General features: G+C 48.5%; 2 protein-coding genes and 1 pseudogene across 2 annotated transcripts in view; all 3 read right to left on the bottom strand.

Moving 5' to 3' along the window:
• Positions 1-2,349: 2,349 nt before the first annotated feature.
• On the bottom strand, positions 2,350-16,301 carry LOC148683055 (kyphoscoliosis peptidase-like). Its single transcript, XM_088660208.1, has 8 exons — positions 16,208-16,301; positions 14,708-14,764; positions 12,230-12,312; positions 10,972-11,080; positions 10,183-10,294; positions 8,903-9,091; positions 5,554-5,744; positions 2,350-3,980 (listed from the first exon to the last, which is right to left on the bottom strand). Exons 1-8 carry the CDS (start codon positions 16,299-16,301, stop codon positions 3,079-3,081), a joined length of 1,737 nt encoding a protein of 578 aa, XP_088516334.1. The 3' UTR covers positions 2,350-3,078.
• Positions 16,302-20,245: 3,944 nt separating this feature from the next.
• Positions 20,246-23,216, bottom strand: part of LOC118080903 (kyphoscoliosis peptidase-like) — a 29,506-nt gene continuing 26,535 nt past the window's right edge. The window contains exons 14-15 of the mRNA XM_088660213.1: positions 22,766-22,956; positions 20,246-21,684 (exon numbers count right to left, since the gene is read on the bottom strand). The gene's annotated coding sequence lies outside the window, so the exon portion shown is untranslated. The remainder of the gene's footprint in view (positions 21,685-22,765; positions 22,957-23,216) is intronic.
• Positions 20,786-22,840, bottom strand: LOC148683054 (kyphoscoliosis peptidase pseudogene; annotated as a pseudogene).

The raw sequence follows: 23,216 nt of genomic DNA, 5'->3' as shown, positions 1-23,216 counted from the left end.
ATAATTACAATTACAACAAATAAAGGCTTGACATATCTTGCTTTGCATGTCATGCATCTATCTCTCATATATTAGTTTCACCTTTTAAGTTGTGTTACTGAAAGAAAGGCACCTTTCGACGATACTCTAGGTAATTTTCTGAGTTTCACCTGTATTAGCTAAACAAGCTATAGCTTAGGGAGGGTCCCCCCAAAAAAATGTTAGGATAAAAAACTGGATGTACATTTCCAGAATATAAGATGAAAAACAAATAAAATAAAACCTACATACAGCAACAGTGTTTTGTGTTGTGTAGGCTCCTATGATGTAAGTAATCGGCCCCACCTGCTAGCCTGCTCCCTAAAATATCACTGGTTTGCTCATTTCTATAGGCTATACTGTATAGGGTGCCTACATTCTGCATGGACTGGTTATTTTGTTATGTGCAAATGGCTTTAGATACCTATTCGGTCCATAAGTTATCATATAGCATATGTTCAACAAAAAAAAAAACAGTGACCATTTGTTGTTGACAAAGGACAGCTGGCCATATAAAGGACCCCATTACCTTCAGTAGCTGAGGGCCTCATCAAACTTAAATCCGGCCCTGTTCACCCACCCACCACCAACCACAAAAAGCTATCGCTAGTCTAGGCTGCATCAACAGAAGCCTAGTGTCCAGATGGAGGAAAGTGATAGTACCTCTCTATTCTGCCTTGGTCAGAGCAGCCCTGGAATACTGAGCCCTCCAATTCTGGGCTCCGCTCCATGATTTAAGAAGGATGTCGACAAGCTGGAGTGTGCCCAGAGGAGGGCAAGAAATAACATCAAGGGTCTGGAAACCAAGCCTTGTGACGGACAGTTGAAGGAGCTGCGTATGTTTAGCTTGGGAAAGAGGAGACTGAGAGGAGATACAATAGCCATCTTCAGAGCTCTAAAGGGCTGTCACATGGACGATGGAGCAAGCTTGTTTTCTGCTGCTCTGGAGACTAGGACCCGAACTTTAGTTGAGATTCCTCAGGGTCCCTTCCAACTCTGCAATTCTTGTTTTTTAAAGTATTTTTATTAAAGATTTCTTGATTTACAAGGGTGTGTGCAGTGTGTCTCTCTTATTTTTACATGTATCATTTTTGCAAATCAGTTACGTTTGTTGAGACACTGGGAAGAAAGAGGGGGACTGAGGTGGATAGGGGGGTGGAAAGGGGGGGTCGGGTGGTGATGTTTCTATTTTACTTATATGTAGGGTTTGATGTCAGCGTTGCTTGTGCAGCTTCTCCTTTATTCGCTTGTGTTCTTTTAGGGGTGAGAGAGATTGGGATTGGTGGATTGTTAATTTGTGGTTGGCTGCGGTGGTCTTTGTTTTCCTGTGTGAGTGGGGTGGGTGGGTATTTTGGATCAGGTGAGCCTTACTGATTTGTATGCTGTCAGTAGATTTTTGTCATTGTCTTGTTGGGCTGTGCCAACTCTGCAATTCTATGATTCTATGTGGTTCTATGTGGTTTACAACGTTGGAACTGAAGGCAAGTGAACTGAGTTGAGTGGCTGTTTCACTTCCTTTTGCCACCAGAGGTCCCTGGTTACAAATGATTCTATGAACTAGCAGGTCCACCCACCCTCTTTCTTTGAGATCAGGTTTTACAGTTTCAAATAAAGCACAGATAAATGGACCTGTGTGGCTAATGCTCCAAAGTAGCTGCTGTTGCATTTATTTGTGGAAGTGCAACATCCGAGTCCACATGTAAGATGACTGAGTTTGAGGCAGGGGCGTCGCAATAGGGGGGCAGGGCGCCCTGGGCTCTGCTCTGTGGGGGGCAGCACGGCTGCGGGGGTCAGCATGGCACCCCCTCAATACTGTGGCGGCGGCGCAACCGCCATTGTGGAGGCCCCGATGTTTCTGTCCTCGCCCCTCGCTTCTTCCTGGTGGGGCGGAGGCAAGGGGTGGGCCAGAGAGCAGCATCAGTGGCGGCCGCTGACGCCCCTCGCCGCTCCGCCCGAGTAGGAAGAAGCACACGTCGCGCTACGGAGCAGGTTGCCAGCGGCGGTGCTCCAGCACCCGGATCCCGCGCGGGGTGCCTTCTGGTTTGCCGCCCTGGGCAGCCAGAAGGCTAGCGATGCTGCTGGTTTGAGAGGAGTGTTTCTGCTCCAATAAGGCCTCGTGAGAGAGCGGACTTGTCATGCTGTCCACTGTAATGTTAAATATGTGTAAGTCCAACACCAACACCATGGGTTAACAGCCATCCACAGGTTTACCACTCCCATCAGCCCATCACCCATCCCCACCCACCCCCACCACCCTCTGTATATATATATAAGGGCCTGACACTTCCGTTTCCAGTGTATCTGAAGAAGTGTGCATACACGAAAGCTCATACCAAAATAAAAACTTAGTTGGTCTTTAAGGTGCTACTGAAGGAATTTTTTTATTTTGCTTCGACTCAGACCAACACGGCTACTTACCTGTAACCATGGGAAACCTTATGTTACAAGAAGCATGTTTTTATTTTAATGGTGAAGGCCCCCTATTAATATAGGCACACATCATATAACCACCTTAGATTACACTTTGCAGTGGTCCATTCAACATGAGCAGGAAGTCCTGGTTCAGAATGTGGTCCATTTACTTGCTCATTTCCTCCTCTATATTTTATGCTTAAATTGTGATGGAACCAGGCCTCTTTTTTTTGTTAGAAAAAGAGGTGCTGTTGAACTTTTTTTTTGTTAGGGGTAGCAACCAGCCAAAGTTACAAGCTTGCCCATCAAGTATGTGTATATAGATGAATCCATTTTACAGCGTTCTCAAAATGTATGTGGTTCTGCATTTTCTTGCCTTTGGTTACACCATAAACTCCATCTTCAAAGAAAACAACTATTAAGAGGTCTGCCTTCCCTTACTTTAATTATAATTAGTCAGGGTTATTGTTTGGACCACTTCCCCAAGCCCTTAGTCTTTTAATATCAGATACTCCAGTATCCGACTGCTAATATTGCTCCCAGTTATACCTGGTTAACATACAAGCTGCGGTTAACGATGGATTACCGTTTCCCTCTCTTCCGGTAAGCGTAGATCTTTTTACATAGTTGAATTTGCTCCTCTCCTAGCTAGTGACTTTCCACTTTGTACTCCAGCAGGGCCCAGAAGGAGTGACTGCCATTTTTGGATATCATCACTGTCACCCTGGGACCATCCGAGGTGCTGCATGTTCCCTCCCAGAAACCGTCTTCACTAAGAGTCAATTGGCGAGAATTTCCGCATTCGACAGACACCTCATCTACTCCAGGCAGCTTGAGCTTAAATGTCACATCGCGGTTGGCCGGCAGGACCCCGGCGACAGGTGCCACCAGCTCAAAAGCATCCTCCCAGTTCGTATAACTCTGTGGGAAAACTGGCCACAACACACTCTTGTTTGGGCAGGAGAGGAGGTAGCTGAGGGCGCAGCGACTGTTGCCCGGGTCGGATGCTTTCTTTGCCCAGATGTGAAGAGCAAAGGCCCCTGCGTGAGGGAGCTGTATCTTCAACTCAACATGGGCATCTTGGCATGTTGTCCAGATGTGACGCCTCCGCAGGTCCTCCGACATGCTGCCGGCATCACAGTCCAGGGTGGCAAAGAGATCCAGGTCCCTACTTCGAGTGAAGGTGACAACGCAGCGTCCGTCATCCGTGTGGACGATCGGACTGGCAGGCGAGGCTCCCAGGATCCCCTTCTCCTCCGATTGCCAGCTGGGCCCCACAGGCTGGATGATCGTTTTGGGCAAGCAGAAGCTCTTGTCCACAGATCGGCACACCAGGGAGTATTCTACCACGTGGCTGTAGTTCTCCTCCTTGCTCCTGGAAGGTTTGGCGAAGATGTCCAAGCTATGAGTCCCCACCTCTTGGGGATACACATCCAGGGTCATCCCGTTCCTCTGCAGGTTCATGAAGCAGTGTTCGTTTGCCCCGTTGAGCTTGCAAAGGAAGAGGGTCGGAGAACGACTCTCAATAAAAACAGTTGCCTTGCCGTTTTCTGTGAAAGAAAAGCAAAGGTTTTTGATGTCGACATGTTTTCGTATGCAACAGGAATCCAGTAAAAAAGTTGGAAGGGGCAAAAAGTAATGGTTTTTCTGTACTTGTTAATATCTTTATTTTAAAACCCCATGAATGGATTTCCCCCTATGGATTTTCTGCCACCTTGCCGTGAGAAATAGGGTTACACCCATATATAAGAGTAGACCATACCTGCCAAGTTCCGGCCTGAGAAATAAGGGACTGGACCGGAAGTTGCGCTGCAGCCATTTTGGAACTGGGCAAAGCAGCGTCAAAAGTCGCTTCTGAGCATGCTCCGCCCAGTTCCAAAATGGCCGCCGCGCCAGAATAAACTTGGGAAAAACAAAAAAATCCGTTTTTTCGGCTGGGGACAGCTGGAAAAACGGGGGTTTCCCGGGGAATACGGGAGACTTGGCAGCTATGGAGTAGACCCATTGAAAATAATGATGGTTCATAGATTGGTAGATGGGAAACAGGCAATCTGTTCTTTCCTCACTGACTCCTCCTTGAGCAACTAACTACCTGTAGGTTTTCTCCCCTCAGGCTTTACTTCCTGTTTCATCTTGATGGTTAGTTTTGATTCGCCTCACGACTCCACGAAGGCCACAGAATGGCTTTGTTTGCCAGGAGTAATATAATGCACAAGGATAATCAAAATAGACCAAGGACAATCCAGCTGCCTCACAATCGTTTGTACCTAATAATTCCGAGAATGATAACAGATTTCTCGAGCATCCTTCACATATTGGAAGACCCAGTGAGTTCTGGTTCTGCTCGATTAGGGGCGAGGAACCTGTGTGGCCCTCTTGCTGTTGTGGGACTCCAACTAGCACAACCAATTGTAAGGGATGATGGGGGTTGTAGTCTAGCAACCTCAGGTTCCCCATCCCTGTTTTACAGCACAGTAGCGTCTTGTGTTATGAAAAAGACACGAGACTCATTGTCAGTGTAACTGTGACAGTTAAAAGCAACAAGACAGGTGCTTCTGATCGACTTATTGACCACTGTATTCCACTCTGGTCAGACCTCACCTGGAATACTGTGTCCAGTTCTGGGCACCTCAGTTCAAGAAGGATACTGACAAGCTGGAACGTGTCCAGAGGAGGGCAACCAAAATGGTCAAAGGCCTGGAAACGATGCCTTATGAGGAACGGCTTAGGGAGCTGGGCATGTTTAGCCTGGAGAAGAGAAGGTTAAGGGGTGATATGATAGCCATGTTCAAATATATAAAAGGATGTCATATAGAGGAGGGTGAAAGGTTGTTTTCTGCTGCTCCAGAGAAGCGGACACGGAGCAATGGATTCAAGCTACAAGAAGATTCCACCTAAACATTAGGACAAACTTCCTGACAGTAAGAGCTGTTCGGCAGTGGAATTTGCTGCCAAGGAGTGTGGTGGAGTCTCCTTCTTTGGAGGTCCTTAAATGGAGGCTTGACAGCCATCTGTCAGAAATGCTTTGATGGTGTTTCCTGCTTGGCAGGGGGTTGGACTGGATGGCCCTTGTGGTCTCTTCCAGCTCTATGATTCTATGATTCTTTGATTCTACGACTTTACCTGTTTCGATGACTGATGTTGCCGTGGATGTCCCTGTCAGCCCTACTGAATAAAAGGCAGACTTATACCACACATTACGTTCAAATTGCTGCAGTGATAATGTCCGTTTCAGAAGCTGCCAGCTGTGGTCTTCTGGGAAGTGATCATTAATAAACAGAGCAGGGTGGGTAAGGAAGTAAAACTCATTGTACCTGCAGAAGGAAGAAACACAATTGTGCAGCCTTTCGTGAAATCTCAGCACCAGGGTCAAACGGAGAAAGTTATCTAAAGATGAGCGTGGAATACTTCTAGGCCGTGTTCAGAGGTCAAGAGAAACCATAGCTTAGCATGTTGGGAATGAAACATAGCAAGCCTCGTTCCAACTCCCTCCCCCACAGCCACACATGTGAACAGTTTGGAAACCAGGTCCTTGTTTAGATTAACCACAGCCTGTTTTCTCACCCAAATCTGACTAAAGTGTGCTTAATGACAATAATGCTTCATTTGACAAGGCAAGGCAAGGTGGTGAACAGCTAGGAGGAAAGGACCTGGGGGGGGGGAGAGTTAACAGACTCCATTTCGCTGGAAAGCGCCCATCCACTCAGCCCAAGGTCAAGGAGAGTGGATAAGGTGGCGGCACAGAAAGCACAGTGGTTGCGAGATCAGGTTGTAAGATGCAGAAGTGAAGTGGGTGACCAGGGAGGAAGTGGGTGGAATCCTTAATTGGGAGCACCTTCATTCCTAGAAATGGATTCTTTGTTCTCTCGCTGCGACCATTTAAAATCTCGTAACTGGTAAGAGACTCCTTTCGCTTTGTTTTGCTTATCTACTGCCAAAGGGCGGGGGGGGGGGAGCCGAGTCCCTGAAGCCTTACACCCAATAGTTAGTGATGATGGGAGGGCACCTGGTAGTTAGTGATGACTGGAGGGCACCTGGTAGTTAGTGATGACTGGAGGGCACCTGGTAGAGAAAGGCTGCTGTGTTGCAAAACCCCTCACAAGGTGGGAGTTCCCGCCTCCGTCATACCTGGGCCGGCCAATAGGGTCAGCCGGGAGGCGGGGTTTTGCAAACTTTAAACCGGCCGGAGGCGGGAACTCAGCCTTTCCTGCCCCGGCTCCCAACCCGAACGGATCACCCGCCCACCCACCCTGTAGGCTAGGCAGGTAAGCCGACGCTGCTATGGACTTCGGTTGGTCGCCTTGGTTGGCCAGGGGCCTGGTAGGACCTTTTCCACTTGGGCTAGCCAAGCTGGTTTTTTCGCCTACCTCATAGCAATTCGTCACAACTTGGTTTTGCGGTTAGGCATTGGAAATTTGCATAAAAGAAGAAGGGGGCAGATTGCGTCATCCTCTGCCCAGAAATTGGAGAAGCAACTCCGTTAAAGGTGTTCCGGGGGCGGTAGATTTGTCCTGGGCCTGCAGAGGACAGGGCCTTATGGCACCCCCCAACGGTGGCCACAGGAGGTGTCCCAGTAGATGTACATCACTGGGCTCCTTTCTGGTGGTTAATTTCTCCCAGACTGTAACACACGGGTTACAGTCGGATATAGCTGGTTAGGTTCCAATGCCTAAGCCAATACCGCTCATCATTAGTAACCAATAAAGTTGTGGCCTTTTCGCCCACTTAAACTTATTCATTGTGTCTCGTGTCTTATTTCATGTGGAGGGAGGGGCATTGCCACAGGATCCCCAAATCCTACACATGTAGTATAAGGTTACCAGATTTTTTTTTTCAAAGAATCCGGGGACACTTTTTTAAAAAAGAGAGAAAAAAAGTTATTAAAACAGGTATTTTTTTAAAAAAAGAAGAAGTAATATCTTCTCTTCTGTGGTCTCCTCTGTGTCAGGAGTATGGGCAGGAGTCAGGCTCTGGGGCCTGTAGTGCTTTGCAGGACTGGGGCATGCCTCAGCTTGTGCTGGAGAAGCAAGGCGTGGCCACACAGGTGAAGTCCTCAGCTTGTGCTGGAGAGGCAAGGAGTAGTCACCCAGGTGAGGCCACTTGAGATCTCACTGCACCTGGTGGCAGGAGCTGGGAGGGATAAAAGCTCAGCATTTTCCCTTCAGCTCTTTGCCACAGCAACGCTATCCCTGCCTGGTTGCATCTGGCCTCCTGCTCCTTGGACCTTGCTTCGCCTTCGCCTTACTCTTGCCCCGTGGACCTTCGCCTTGCTTCTTGTTCCTGGACCCTTGCTTCGCCTTCGCCTTGCTCTTGCCCCATGGACCTTCGCCTTGCTTCTTGTTCCTGGACCCTTCGCCTTGCTCCTTGCTCCTTGGACCCTTGCTTCGCCTTCGCCTTGCTTCATGCCCCGTGGACCTTCGCCTCTGCCTTGCTCCTCAACCCTGCTTCTTCACCACCATCTTGCCTCTGGTCCTGACGCCCGCCGACCGGACCGTGGCACTCTGTTGCGTGGCCTTCCTCTGGAGCGCTAGCCGCCGTGGAGTAGGCTCAGGTCGGGCCTGGGCTCAGCCACGTGTCCTTGCCCTCCCAGTGCTCTCCTACCTCTCCTCCTAAGTGGCAGCTATGGCAGCAGCGCGGCAAGGTCGGGGCTCCCCTCTTTTTTTTTCCTTCCTCTTTCTCTCTTTTCCTTTTCCTTCTCCTCTCCTCCTTCTCCCTGAGTCGGCTCCGGGGTATTCCAGGGTTGACACGCCGGGTGTCTCTGGTTCTCGCGGCAGCAGCGGTAGTCTCAGCAGCCCGGAGCCACCCTGGTAGCGCAGTTGGCTCTGGCTGGCTTCAGGAGCTGCTCGCTGCCGTGGCGCCCGGCATTTTGACTCGCCGGAAGTCCCCATATGATGTGTCTTGTGCCGTTGAACCAATCCTGCAACATTCATTCCCTAATAATAAATCTACAACACTTAAAAATATAAATCTGGGGACATTAAATGAAATCCGGGGACGTCTGGTAACCATAATGTAGTATAAGTGTAATACTCTAGAACGGGGGTCAGCAAACTTTTTCAGCAGGGGGCTGGTCCACTGTCCCTCAGACCTTGTGGGGGGCCAGACTATATTTTGAAAAAAAATATGAACCAATTCCTATGCCCCACAAATAACCCAGAGATGCATTTTAAATAAAAGGACACATTCTACTCATGTAAAACCATGCTGATTTCCAGACTGTCCGCGGGCCGGATTTAGAAGGCGATTGGGCCGCATCTGGCCCCCGGGCCTTAGTTTGGGGTTCCCTGCTCTGGAACCTATTAATTGTCCTACCACTACCTCAACACTCCATGCTGATGCCCTGTGGCTATCAGATCACCAATTCTGACTGTGGTCCAAGCAAACCAAACAAAAATCTGAAAGCAAAGGAAGTTCACTATACCCTTGCTGTATCCCAGACTCTGACTGGGCTTTCTGTTGCCTAACAACATACCTGAAAGTGAACTTACTACAAGAGTCATCCACGCAGCCGCTGCCCCAGGTGTTGTCTAAAAGATGCCACCTTCCATCAAGATAAACCGCATTCCAGACATGATTAGTCTTCCCCTCAAATACTTTTCCTGGTTTGTATTGGAACCCTTTGGCGAAGCCGGACAACCGCTTGCATTGTATCCCTGCAAGACTGAGGGGGAAAGAAAGGGATTCAGGAACGCAATTGTGAACAAGGCACCGTGGTTGCAATTGCTGCTTTTTTTGGATTAGAATGGGCATCCTTCATTTTGCTCTCTTTTCAGGGAGAAGCCAAACATCACCCTGCGTGTCAGGCTTTTTCCTATATTGCCCAACCTTGCCCCGTAAGGATGTGCAATTTGGGATTTTGATGGAGGAAAGAGAAGTTATGCTAAATGGCACCTGTGGACTACTCTGAAGAAATATATGATAGCCATGTTCAAATATATAAAAGGATGTCATATAGAGGAGGGAGAAAGGTTGTTTTCTGCTGCTCCAGAGAAGCGGACACGGAGCAATGGATTCAAACTACAAGAAAGAAGATTCCACCTAAACATTAGGAAGAACTTCCTGACAGTAAGAGCTGTTCGGCAGTGGAATTTGCTACCAAGGAGTGTGGTGGAGTCTCCTTCTTTGGAGGTCTTTAAGCAGAGGCTTGACAGGCATATGTCAAGAATGCTTTGATGGTGTTTCCTGCTTGGCAGGGGGTTGGACTGGATGGCCCTTGTGGTCTCTTCCAACTCTATGATTCTATGATTCTATGAAATGCCAGGCTGCCTCATTTAACTGCATATTACAGGTTTGGGGAATCTTTGGTCCTCCAGATGTTGCTGAACTACAACTCCCATCATTCCTGGCGGTTGGCCAAGCTTGCTAAGGCTGGTGGGAATTGTAGCTGAACAACATCTGGAAGGCCCAAGATCCCCCAGTCCTGCATGATAGTTTTGTATGTTGCACTGGTACAAAAATTGTCGTTAGAAGCCGAATCGGGCAGCCTGAGAATCTCGGTTTGCATGTTGGAAAGAGAGAGAGAGAGACTGGAATCTAGTACTGTACAAGCTTTCAAGGCAGCACAGAAGGGTTTTAAAAGGTACAAGAAGTGTTTGGTGAAAGAAGCATGGTGGGGAGGGCCAAACAGGATTTCCAGTGGCTGTGGGGGGGGGGGCAAGTTTGCCTCCATAATGATGTGTTGAAAGTCGCCTGTATAGAGCAGGGGTGGGGGACCTGTGGCTCTCCAGCTCTCTCGGGCCCAATAGGAATTACCTGCACATTTCTTCAAAGAGGCCAGCATATCCCCCACAAGCGCTTTTTCCCGACTGAAGGGCATCAGTTGCCTCAGAAGGCACCTTGTTATGGTATCCTTCCACATCGTATTCTGGAGGAATAAAGACATTTATGGACAGTCACCTCAAAGTCTGCAATGCACAATGAATAATGGACTGCAGCAACCTCACTTACATCAGAAACTTTTAGCAGAAGAGCCAAGTAGCTAATCAATTCAATTAGGGGTATCCATTTCATTCACAAATCAACAGTTAATCACCTTCAAAGGCTCTGCTTTAATCCAATGCTATATATATGATGTTTTTGAATTATGGTGCTGGAGGAGGCTCTTGAGAGTCCCATGGACTGCAAGAAGATCAAACCTATCCATTCTTAAGGAAATCAGCCCTGGGTGCTCACTGGAAGGACAGACCGTGAAGCTGAGGCTCCAATACTTTGGCCACCTCATGAGAAGAGAAGAATCATTGGAAAAGACCCTGATGTTGGGAAAGATGGAGGGCACAAGGAGAAGGGGACGACAGAAGAAAAGATGGTTGGACAGTGTTCTCGAAGCTACGAACATGAGTTTGACCAAACTGCAGGAGGCAGTGGAAAACAGGAGCACCTGGTGTGCTATGGTCCACGGGGTCACGAAGAGTCGGACACGACTAAACGACTAAACAACAACAATATAAAGGAGCTTTCCTATAACACCACTAGAAGAGTTGTTCCATTGTCTGGAGGGATCGCTTCCTGCTTCGCAGGCAGAAAGGTCACACCCCCACCTACCTATATGATGGCACGTCCACACCCAAATGGCTCGGACTTTCTCCAGATCACTGTGAGCTTTTTGGAGCAAGACATTCACCAGTTTTTTCACGTTGTTCCTGATATCCACCTGTTTCACAAAAGGTAAATACTGTAGATCGGTAGAAGTTAACATGGAGGAGCAGTACCCAGTTCATTTCTGCTGTCTAAAGAAAAATTAGGGTGCCTGCTATCCTACATGCACTAAAAAGAGAGTCAGCCTTACTGAACTCAATGGAGCTTACTTCTGTGTAAAACTGCTCAGGAATACACAGTTAGCTGCGTAAGTGTATGCATTCTACTTGATCAGTCTATCGATCTGTTAAATTTTATCCCTGGGTAAAATTGTTCTTAAGGATAAAGGTAAAGGTAAAGGTACCCCTGACCATTAGGTCCAGTCACAGACGACTCTGGGGTTGCGGCGCTCATCTGAAGGCAGCCCTGTTTAGGGAGGCTTTTAATGTTTAATAGATTACTGTATTTTAATTTTCTGTTGGAAGCTGCCCAGAGTGCCTGGGGAAACCCAGCCAGATGGGTGGGGTATAAATATTATTATTATTATTATTATTATTATTATTATTATTATTATTATCTCGCTCTATAGGCTGAGGGAGCCGGCATTTGTCTGCAGACAGCTTCCGGGTCATGTGGCCAGCATGACTATGCCACTTCCGGTGAACCAGAGCAGCGCACAGAAACACCGTTTACCTTCCCGCCGGAGTGGTACCTATTTATCTACTTGCACTTTGACGTGCTTTTGAACTGCTAGGTTGGCAGGAGCTGGGACCGAGCAACGGGAGCTCACCCATCGCTGGGAATCGAACCGCCAACCTTCTGATCAGCAAGCCCAAGGCTCTGTGGTTTAGACCACAGCGCTAGCCGCGTCCCATTCTGAAGGATGAAGCATGTTTAACCTTTCTTTTTTCCAGGGTACACAGGCATGCTATTTCCACAATATTCAACTGTAATCCAAATCCCCTTTGTGTCAGGCTTGGGGTGGATTTTGAATCATAATGTTTCCGACTGTGAACTTCCATGTGCACAGAAGAAGTTGCCTCCTGTAAGAAGAGGACACTTGAAGGTACTATCATAGAATCATAGAATTGCAGAGTTGGAATGGATCCTTAGGGTCCAATTCCAAATCCACATTTATTGTTTTAAAAAAACTCTCAGCATCCTAGAAGGTTCTTTACAGCACTATTATTCCGTGTGGACTATATCACCGTAAGAGACAGTATACCTTTGATGCATGGTCATCCAGTTCCTTAAACTGCGTCAAGTCCATTGGTATTGACTTCAGGCTGGATTTATCCCACGGGTAATCTAGGAACAAACATGGAAAAGTCATTCTAGAACCAGTGCAAATCCAGCAGAAAAAGGCAAGAGGAGAAATGGAGGAGGACCTACCATGGGATTGAAATGGCCGAACTGCAGCAAATGAAAAAGGCCACAGATATCGGGCATTTTCTACTCCCCAAGTAAAAACCCAGAGTGGAGGTACTGCAGCTACACATTTACCAATGTTCCTCTGCTTACATGACCATGGAGAAAGAGAACCAGCGAGACAGTGCTGGAGCAGATTTTGATCTGCCGTCACACAAGACAATTTTAGATGGTTCTATTTCTTGGACCAGGGACCCAGGTGGCACTGTGGTTAAACCACTGAGCCTAGGGCTTGCTGATCAGAAGGTTGGCGGTTCGAATCCCTGTGACAGGGTGAGCTCCCGTTGCTTGGTCCCAGCTCCTGCCAACCTAGCAGTTCGAAAGCACGTCAAAGTGCAAGTAGATAAATAGGAACCGCTGCAGCGGGAAGGTAAACGGCGTTTCCATGTGCTGCTCTGGTTTGCCAGAAGCGGCTTTGTCATGCTGGCCACATGACCCGGAAGCTGTACACCTGCTCCCTTGGCCAATAAAGCGAGATGAGCACGCAACCCCAGAGTTGGTCATGACTGGACCTAATGGTCAGGGGTCCCTTTACCTTTATTTCTTGGACCATAGTTGACAAATATTGTGAAGTCCTTAGGGAAGTCCTCTTTACACTGAAGCCTCTGGTTTTGTACACGGGCTGGTTCAGATGATGGATAAAGTGTACTGGCCGACCCACCCACATGCCACATATATCATCATCATCATCATCATCATCATCATCACTATTTATTATTCATACCCACCCATCTCATTCCATTTACAGAAACTAAGCACAGGTGATGGGACAGAGTCCTCCACCACACCTGAGGAGAGCAGGCTGTGGGATGAGTTGCATCACTGTAGCAGTCAAGTACAACATTTCCTGTTTGCCCAGAGTGGACACACAGGGGGATGTTACTCCAGCCAGGAGGACTTCCTGTCACACTTGTCTGGAGCATCCTCCCCCTGTATGTGACCAGGTAGATGGGCTTGACCCTGGCAGACCCTTTAAAGGGGCTAGTCATGCAGCCATCTTCTCGTGACTCTCTTGTTGCTCTCTTTTAGCCATTCTGCTTTTGCTGTCTGCTGGCTCTCAGCCAGCAGCACATGGGCTCAGTCCCCATATATGGGATGAACTCACACTCTCTTCTGTAACCACAAGCTAAAGCCTGCCTTCAGGATCATACTGTGAACTGAATGTAAGTAAACTTCTTATCATTACTTTTAAAGAACACTGTTGTGTTTTAAGAGGGAATAAAGGGGAATTCACCAGGAACAATCCAATCTGGACAAGCCAGACAGGATTGCTTAACTCAAGAGATTCAAACAAATCTACCAACTAGCTTCCTGAAATATACAGGGGAATGTACTCTGCGACCAGCTCACTAGCGTGAGGTAGGATAATATTTACCGTACTTTTCCTTGTATAAGACTTTGGTTTTTTTCTTTAAGAATCATGCTAAAAAGTGGGAGTCGTCTTATACATGGGTAGTGCATAGTGTGGACATTTGATTGGTTGCTGCTGCCGCTGCTATTGCGCGTGTTATTGGGTGCTGCTTCAATGGGTGGTGTTGATTGGCTGACACTCTGGCAGTTGGGCGGGTGATTGGCAGCTTCTGCCAGCAATGGGACAGATGGGAGGCGGCTTTTGCGATGCGTGCGGGTGAGCGATTTTCGGCAATCCCCCCTAAAAAAAGCTCAACAACCCTTGGGTAATTCCCCCCCAAAAAAGCTCAGCAACTCTGTGCCATCTCCCCCCATTTTCTTAAATTTGAGTCCCCGAAAATAGGGGGCATCTAATACGTGGGGGCTTCTTATAGACGGAAAAGTACGGTAATCAATATATCCTCTTCTACTATCGACAACAGGCCAATGCAGAAGGTGCAAGGCAGGCTGCGTAGCATGCAGAGATCGGCCCTCTGATCCGTCACTGCCTGCCCCCCTTCTCCTGATGAACATCTGGTGCCAGACATGCCCCGCACCCACTCTGCCTAAATATGGGGCCAGTCCTGGACGCAAGGGTGCAGTGCAGCTAATATTTACCATGCAAGCCTTGTTCCCAGAACATCTCATGGCATGTATATGGTGGGTGTACACATGGGCACGTGCTTTCTCTACTATGATACACAGGAGGTGTGGGGATGTTTGGCCCTCCAGGTGCTGCTGAACTACAACTCCCATCATCCTTTGCCACCGGCCATGCTTGTAGGGCTGGATGGGAGTTGTCATCCAACAACATCTGGAGGGCCAAAGGTTCCCTATGGTTGATATACAGGTCTGTAGTCATATATAACAAATAATTTGCATTTACCATACAGATCTTGTCTCTGAGACAGCGTTGATCCTTGTTCTCCGTCATCCTGATAACCTATGAAATTGGTATTGTTGGGGTGAGACAATATCATTATGAGTTGGCGGGGGGGAAGCTAGATTCCTCTAAATGTGTTATGCCTTTACCAAAGGTGTCGTGGGCTTTGAAGAAACTCAATCTCAGGATGCAAGGGAGAAACGTGCTAAGAGGAAGGCACGCTTGGCAAATCCACACCATGATCAACTCCCACCTGGAAACTAGTGTCCCCACTGTGGAAGGACGTGTGGATCCAGAATTGGCCTTCACAGTCACTTACGGACCCATTGTTAAAATCGTGTTTATGGAAGACAATCTTACTCGGCTACGAGTGATCGTCAAAGAAGAAGAAGAAGAAGGGGGCAGAGGAGGGTGTGTGTGGTGAAGACTGTCGGTAATAATAATAATAATAATAATAATAATAATAATATAATAATAATAATAATAATAATAATATAATTTATTATTTATACCCCGCCCATCCACTCTGGGGGGCTCCCAACAGAATATTAAAACTCGGTAAAACATCAAACATTAAAAACTTCCCTAAACTTTAGATATAAAAAGAGAAATTGGGGCAGTTGGGGGGAAGCAACTGACCGAGCATTAGCATGTCGCAGACTGAGCCTCCATCCCTGTACTGAATTCTGTCTTTAGGGCTGTAGCTCAGTGGCAGAGCATCTGTTTTGAAAGCGGAAGGTCCCTTGTTCAATTCCTGACATCTCTGGGTAGGACTGGGAATGCCTCCCACCAACAGACATCTGTTGCCTGACAGTGCCAACAGCATGGAGCTAGATGAATGGTCAGACCTCACCTGGAGTACTGTGTCCAGTTCTGGGCACCTCAGTTCAAGAAGGATACTGACAAGCTGGAACGTGTCCAGAGGAGGGCAACCAAAATGGTCAAAGGCCTGGAAACAATGCCTTATGAGGAACGGCTTAGGGAGCTGGGTATGTTTAGCCTGGAGAAGAGAAGGTTAAGGGGTGATATGATAGCCATGTTCAAATATATCAAAGGATGTCATATAGAGGAGGGTGAAAGGTTATTTTCTGCTGCTCCAGAGAAGTGGACACGGAGCAATGGATTCAAGCTACAAGAAAGAAGATTCCACCTAAACATTAGGAAGAACTTCCTGACAATAAGAGCTGCTCGACAGTGGAATTTGCTGCCAAGGAGTCTCCTTCTTTGGAGTCTCCTTCTTTGGAGGTCTTTAAGCGGAGGCTTGACAGTCATCTGTCAGGAATGCTTTGATGGTGTTTCCTGCTTGGCAGGGGGTTGGACTGGATGGCCCTTGTGGTCTCTTCCAACTCTATGATTCTATAAATTGATGGCCTGATCCAGTATAAGGCAGCCTCCTATGCTGTTCTCGTTTGCCCACAACGCTGTAGTCCAAAATTGTGCCTTGGGCTGATCTACAACCGCCGTGCCTACCCCGAATGTATGGCCGTACAGAGGAGGCCTTACCTTCATTGTCCTGCCTCGTCCGGTGGGGAAATATCTGGAGTCCTGCAGCGCCAGGAACATATACACACAGAGAACGAGTTACTGAAGGATCCATAGGGACACAACGTCATAGGACTAGGGGGTGGGAGTAGTCTGGATGTCATATTCGGGTCCTCGCCATGCCCTTGGCTTTATACCTTTAAGGTGACATTCTAAAGAAAGGGAGGCGGCTAGCAAGTCTCTTGGTCAAGCTCATGGCTGTGAAGCATTTCTGAGCATGACCAAAAAGTACAGGTGACTACTTGCTACAGAAAGTACGGGCTGCAGATGCTCAGGGGACCAGCCTTCCCTCCCCCCTCCCCTGGCCGGAGGTGATGTCATCAGTGAGTGTAAGAGAACAATAGACTTGGGCCAGTCTCACCTGGAGCAGGCAAAACACAGGGACCCCCCCCCCCTAGAAACCCAATGGGAGAACAAGCATAGCTGCCAAGTTTTCCCTTTTCTCGCGAGGAAGCCTATTCAGCATAAGGGAAAATCCCTTAAAAAAGGGGATAACTTGGCAGCTATGAGAACAAGGCATGTCAGAGTGTTAATGAGGTGAGCTCTTCCATCTTATACTCAATCTGCATATATGTAACGAAAGCCATGGGGTGTATGGGGAAGGGCAGTATCTCTGGTGGGGGACAGGTCATGTTCCTTCTGGGATAGTCCGTCCACCTTTGGTCCCCACCCTGCACTCAGCTCTCTCACCTGTGGCCCCCTACATCTGCTTAAAAAGCTTCAAGGAAGGAGAGTCCACCCATCGGCGTAGGGAGCCGCCGCGACACCCGGGGTGGCAAATTGCCATGTACCCGAGGGGCGTGGCATCGCTACGCATGGGTCGCTATGTAGTGATGCATGGGCCGCTGCGACGAAAGTCCTCTCACTTTCAGTCTTATAGCTTTGACCTCTCAATTATTAAAAGCACTAACAGGGATTTCTGAGGTAACTCAAACCTCCCACTTATCCCTCTAGCCTTTCTTTAAACCCTCTAGCGCTCGTGGGTTTTCAAAAATAAAAGAGAGTCCTCTTTCAGCCTAAACGTGGCCAGGTACCTATATAGACTCCGGGCTATAAGTAAGACTGTTCCTATGTGTACTCGGATAAGGGTTTCACTTCACTAGAAACACCCTCACTGTAAAGCTAGCCTCCTTCCTGAGGTAACTTTATTATCGCTCAGAACCTGTCTCCTCCTTTAGCCCCCCTCCTTTTCTTGGTGCACTCTCAGCCACAAACTAACCTTTCTCCTCTAAAAGGCAGTTTTGACAGTTTAAAAGAGTTCCCCACCAACTGGGTTCCTGGATACCTTAGCTGGAAAATGAAATAGATGATTACTGGTATGACACTTTAAAGATGGATATTTATTGGCTTGAATCTTAATGGTTGCTTTCTGGTAACATTGGTACAAACTTAATTTCAAAGGTAACGTTCTTGGTAATCAAATAACAGAATACCTATCAACTACTTCATCTACTCCAAATCTACCTTCTCCACAACCACCCAAGCTCCCACACAAAACCCTCAACCGCCAACTGATAATAACAGTTCCCCTTTCCATTTAAACCCCATGCAGGCCACGCCTTCCATGGAATGTTGCTGTCAGTAAACCAGGAGTCTGGGTTAACCCTTTGATAGGTCGGTTGCGAAACAAAAACATAACATAACCGTTTCAAATTCGCCACAGCCGCTACTTCTAAACGGGGCGTTTAGGCTCCGTTTAGAAGTCGCAGGGGGGCAATCCCCCTCTACGTAGCACGCATCCCGTAAGGGCCGCCGAGCGCCAGCGGCATCCCGGAGTGCGCACGTGCCGGATCTAGCACATGCGCATTCCGTTGGGCGTGCCGCTGGCGTGCAGTGGCTCCACGGTGTTCCGCATGTGCAAGAGCGGCTCGTTAAAGGGTGCCGTGCGAGAGTGGCACCCCGTAAGGACCACCGAGCGCTTGCGGAACATCGTGGTGCTGCCACCTGGCCTTGGGGCCTCTGATGGCAGTCCCGAGTGACACCCTCTCCAGGGTGAGTGGCGCCCCCTCCAGGGCGCCGCCTGGGGCGGGCCGCCCCCCACCCCCGCTTGCTCCGCCCCTGAGTCCACCACCTTCTGAGTCTGTTCCACTGTTGAACAGCGCTTACTGACAGGAGTTCTTCCTGATGTTTGGTTGAAATCTCCTTTATTGTCACTTGAAGCCATTGGTTTGTGTCCTACCCTCCAGAGCAGGAGAGAATGTTTGCTTCATCCTCCATGTGACATCCCTTTAGATTTTTGTCAGTCTCTTCTTTTCCAGGCTAAACATACCCAGCTCCCTCAACTATTCCTCATAAGGCTTGGTTCCCCAGACCCTCGATCACCTTGGTCACCCTTCTCTGCACACGTTCCAGCGTGTCAATATCCTTCTTAAATTGTGGCACCCAGAACTGGACTGAGAACTCCACGTGGGACTATGACTTCCATAGATCTAGACACTATACAGTGGTACCTCGACTTACGAATGCCTCGACTTCTGAAGGTTTCGACTTACGAAGTCCGCAAACCCAGAAGTATTTTAACCGCACGTGTGGCATGCGCATGCGCAGAAGTGGTGTGCGCGGTCTGCGCATGTGCAATAGCATTAGGGTTTTTGTGGGGGTTTTTTTACATTGACGCAACTTCCGGTGTCACACGGCTGCCGGTCCCGGATTCTGCAGTCCGGGACTTGGAAGGTAAGCATCCCACCGTTGACTCATGTTAAGACTCCTAGATCCTTTTCACATGGCAATCCAAGTTTTCCCCATCTTATATTTGTGCATCTGGCTCTATCTGCCTAAGTGTAGACCCTTATGTTTGTCCCTACTAAAATTCACCTTGTTACTTTGGGCCCATGTCTCCAATCTGTTCAGTTAATCTTGAATCCTCATTCTGTCTTCTGTGGCATTGAATACCCATCCCAGTTTGGTGTCATCTGCAAATTTGATAAGCACCCCCTCAATACAAGCTGCTGTTAATAGATGTGTTGCTATTTCCGTCTCTTCAAGTAAGGCTAGATCTTGTTAATGTGGCCAAACTTATTTATTATTTATTTAGAGCATTTGTATTTCTTATTAAAGTCAGCTTCCTCCTCTGATCTTCCCAAGCTGTTCTCTCCTTCCTTGAGCCTTATATTTATAGTGCGCCGCACACAAAGAGCTGCAAGTGCTTCTTGTGCCTCCTACGCCCTCTAATGTAAGCTTAAAAGCAAGGAACTGGAAATATTTGAGCGGGGAAATTTAAACATATTTTTTTGGCGCAATGGGAAAGTTGGGGGGAAACAGAAGGTCTACTCTCGAGCCAGGCAACCCTTCTCCACTACAGCGGCGTTTCTCCAAAAACTCTCGTGTTTCCGGCTGTTTTACTCTGGTGGAATGAGCACCCCATTATTTCTGTGAGAGCGAAAGCGGATAGAAATGGCTTTAAGCACCAACGCCGCCAGGCTCCGAACTGGTCTCAAGGAGCGGCAGCAGGCAGCGGAGCCTGAGTCACCATACCTAGGTGGCGGCGGCGGCAAATGCGGCCACTTTCCCTTAATCCGTAGCTTTTGCGTGCGAGGTCTGAAATCGATCTGCAACGCCACGCTCTCATGTCCTTGGCAAAAGAAAGAAGGAATGAGCTTTTCAACCTCTCTCCCTCCCCCTCTCTCTGTGTGTGTTTTCTGCAAATAAAATGCACCGCTCGGCACGTGGCGCACAGAGGCAAAAGAGCCTTTGGCCATGCCGTGCTTGTCCAAGCCTAGTCCCTGTTGGGAAATGGCCTTAGCCATCGGGCGCCGGGGTCATCAGAAACGTGTAAAGACTCCTAACGATGCCCCCAATATATGGAATGCATAAAGAGGAGAAGAAAAATGGAACAATGACCTGACTCCGAGAGTCAGAAAGATTTTTTTTTCTCTTCCTTTGGGTTTATGTACTATTATTAGTGTTCACCTGGGCTTCGTAGCCCTGCCCACGTTCCCACTTTGTGGCCCCTCCCCTCCCGTGCCTTGGCCCCGCCCCTTGTCCCCCCCTAGTTTTGATCCTGGGTATGCCCCTGTGGGTTCCCACGGGACAAGACACAGTGATAACAGCAAGAACCTTTATTGAACTACATAACTGGGAAACAGGGGCAAAGCAATTGCTTATATACATTCCTGAAAGCCTGGGCCGCTCCCACTCCCCACATGATTGGCTGTCTAAACTTCCAAGCTGTGAATAACAACTCAAAGTTCAAGAGCCAATGGCAGAGGCCCAAATCCTGAAATGTTCTGTGATTGGACACCATGTATCAAATCATAACACAGGAGCTCAGAATCCTTAGTCCAGACTCAAGCTCAGGCAAACATAGACCACTAAATACATTACAACCATCTGCCACAGTTCAGGGGCAAGAGGTTCCCTGAAAGAACTGGGCTTCCAGCAAAGCTGATGAAATGAGCCCTGCTTCCTAACTCCCCCACTGAGGCAGCCCCAAAATGACAGTTGAGGGAGGAGGTGGCCTTGTGGAGCTGCTCTGCCACATCAGAGTCGATGGAGCAATCTGTGGCTCACAACTCTCCCACTGAGTCTGTCTCCTACTAGCTAGTGACTTTCCACTTTGTACTCCAACAAGGACCAGAAGGTATTACTGCCATTTTTTGACATTCTCACTGTCACTGTGGAGCCACCTGAGGTGCTGCAGGTTCCCTCCCAGAAACCGCCTTCACTCAGCCTCAGTGGGCGAGACTTTCTGCATTCGACAGACACTTCATCTGCACCAGGCAGCTTGAGCTTGAACGTGACATCGCGGTTGGCCGGCAGGACCCCGGCGAGAGGTGCCACCAGCTCAAAGCCATCCTCCCAGTTCGTATAGCTTTGTGGGAAAACCGGCCACGTCACCTCCTTATTTGGGCAGGAGATGAGGTAGCTGAGGGCGCAATGACTTTTGCCCGGATCAGATGCTTTCTTTGCCCAGATGTGAAGAGCAAAGGTCCCTGCATGAGGGAGCTGTACCTTCAACTCAGCCTTAGTACCCCAGCGAGTTACCCAGATGTGGCGCCTCCGCACGTTCTCTGGCGTGCGGCTGGTATCCGAGTCCAGGGTGGCAAAGAAGTCCAGGTCACTCCACCGAGTGAAAGTGACAACACAGCGGCCGTCATCAGTGTGTATGATGGGGCTATCGGGCGAAGCCTCCAGGATCCCCTTCTCCTCCGATGACCAGCTGGGCCCCATGGGGTAGAAGAGCGGTTTGGGCAAGCGGAAGCTCTTATCCACAGATCGGCACACCAGGGAGTATTTTACCACATGGCTGTAGTTCTCCTTGCTCTTGGAAGGTTTGGCAGAGATGTTCAAGCTATGAGTCCCCACCTCTTGAGGATACACTTCCAGGGTCATCCCATTCCTCTGCAGGTTCATGAAGCAGTGTTCGATTGCCCCGTTGAGGTTGCAAAGGAAGAGGGTCGGAGAACGACTCTCAATGAAAACAGTTGCCTTGCCGTTTTCTGTGAAAGAAAAGTGAAGAGTTTCCAATTGTTAATACTTCTATTATAGAGAAATGCTCATCAGCAGACTTTTTTTTGGAGGTTTTCCCTCCACCTTGCACTGTTATTGTTTATACCCAAGAGTAGACCCATTGAAACTGATAGATGTCACTAAGAGCTCTTCGTGCAGAGTTCTGCCCACCCTTTCCTCTTGGCACATGCCCTCCAAATCTGATCTGGAAGGTCATCCAACCCTCTAAAGCAGACCTGGAGGGTGTGAGGAGGGCTGCAGGGGAGAGGAGGGGAAAGTTCTGTTGCGCACGTGAGAGTTTGCTGTGCTGCTTTATGTTTATTTAGTTCGTCATTCAGTAGGTTTTACCAGTGTATTCATTTATGTGCCATACCTGCCAAGTTCCGGCCTGAGAAATAAGGGACTGGACCGGAAGTAGCAGACCAGAAGTAGCGCTGCCGCCATTTTGGAACTGGGCGGAGCATGCTCAGAAGTGACTTTTGATGCTGCTCTGCCCTGTTCCAAAATGGCCGTCGCACCAGAAGTTGCGCTGCAGCCATTTTGGAACTGGGCAAAGCAGCTTCAAAAGTCACTTCTGAGCATGCTCCGCCCAGTTCCAAAATGGCCACCGCGCCAGAATAAACCGGGGAAAACAAAAAAAATCTGTTTTTTCGGCTGGGAACAGCTGGAAAAACGGGGTTTCCCGGGGAATACGGGAGACTTAGCAGCTATGTTATGTGCTCTGCTGAAATATATATCAATATGTAATGCACAGGGATTGTCCAGGTAGACCAGGCGCAATCCAGCTGCCTCTCAATTGTTGTGTGAGGAACCTGCGTGGCCCCTCCAGCTGTTGTGGGACTCTAGCTCCCATTAGCCCCTGTTAGCATGACCAATCGCCAGGGATGATGGGAGTTGCAGTCCAGCAACCTCTGGAGGTTCCCCGAGCCACAGGTTCCCTCATCCCTGTTTCATAATAATGCAGTAGCGACTCATGTTATGGGGCAGTTTGCCTTTGAAAAAACATGAGACGGATTGGCAGTGTGACAGCCAAAAGCAACAAAACAGCCAAAAGCTTCTGATTGACTTTACCTGTTTCGATGACTGACGTTGCCGTGGATGTGCCAGTCAGTCCTAACGAATAAAAGGCAGGCCAATACCACACATTGCGTTCAAACTGCCGCAGTGATAATGTCCGTTTCAGAAGCTGCCAGCTGTGGTCTTCTGGGAAGTGATCATTAATAAACAGAGCAGGGTGGGTAAGGAAGTAAAACTCCTCGTATCTGCAAAAGGAGAAGGCGGAATTGTGCAGCATTTCATAAAATTGCTTCAATCATCACCAAGGACAAACTGGGAAAGTTACCTAAAACTTAGTGTGGAATTATATTGGCCCAGTTCATGTGTATAGCCAGGATTTAGGTTAGGGGGGCAGAACTGAGCTATCTTTGATGCAACTGGTCAGCTAGTTAAGTATTTTGATTTACAGTATTTACTTGATTGGGGGGGGGCAGCTGAAAATGAGCCACATCCAGCCTCACATTCA

The sequence above is a fragment of the Zootoca vivipara genome, unplaced genomic scaffold (genome assembly GCF_965207765.1).
Source record: "Zootoca vivipara unplaced genomic scaffold, rZooViv2.hap1.1 HAP1_SCAFFOLD_36, whole genome shotgun sequence".
NCBI lineage: Eukaryota > Metazoa > Chordata > Lepidosauria > Squamata > Lacertidae > Zootoca > Zootoca vivipara.
Note: the sequence above shows the minus strand (reverse complement) of the source record. Positions and strands in the feature narration are given on the sequence as shown.

Coding starts and splice junctions, on each gene's coding strand:
- LOC148683055 (XM_088660208.1), bottom strand. CDS start 16,301: ATGGATCCTTCAGTAACTCGTTCTCTGTGTGTATATGTTCCTGGCGCT. Junction 10,295..10,971: donor GTGGACGTGCCATCATATAG/GTAGGTGGGGGT, acceptor TTATTCCTCCAG/AATACGATGTGGAAGGATAC. Junction 5,745..8,902: donor TGTAGTAAGTTCACTTTCAG/GTATGTTGTTAG, acceptor TTCCTTCTGCAG/GTACAATGAGTTTTACTTCC.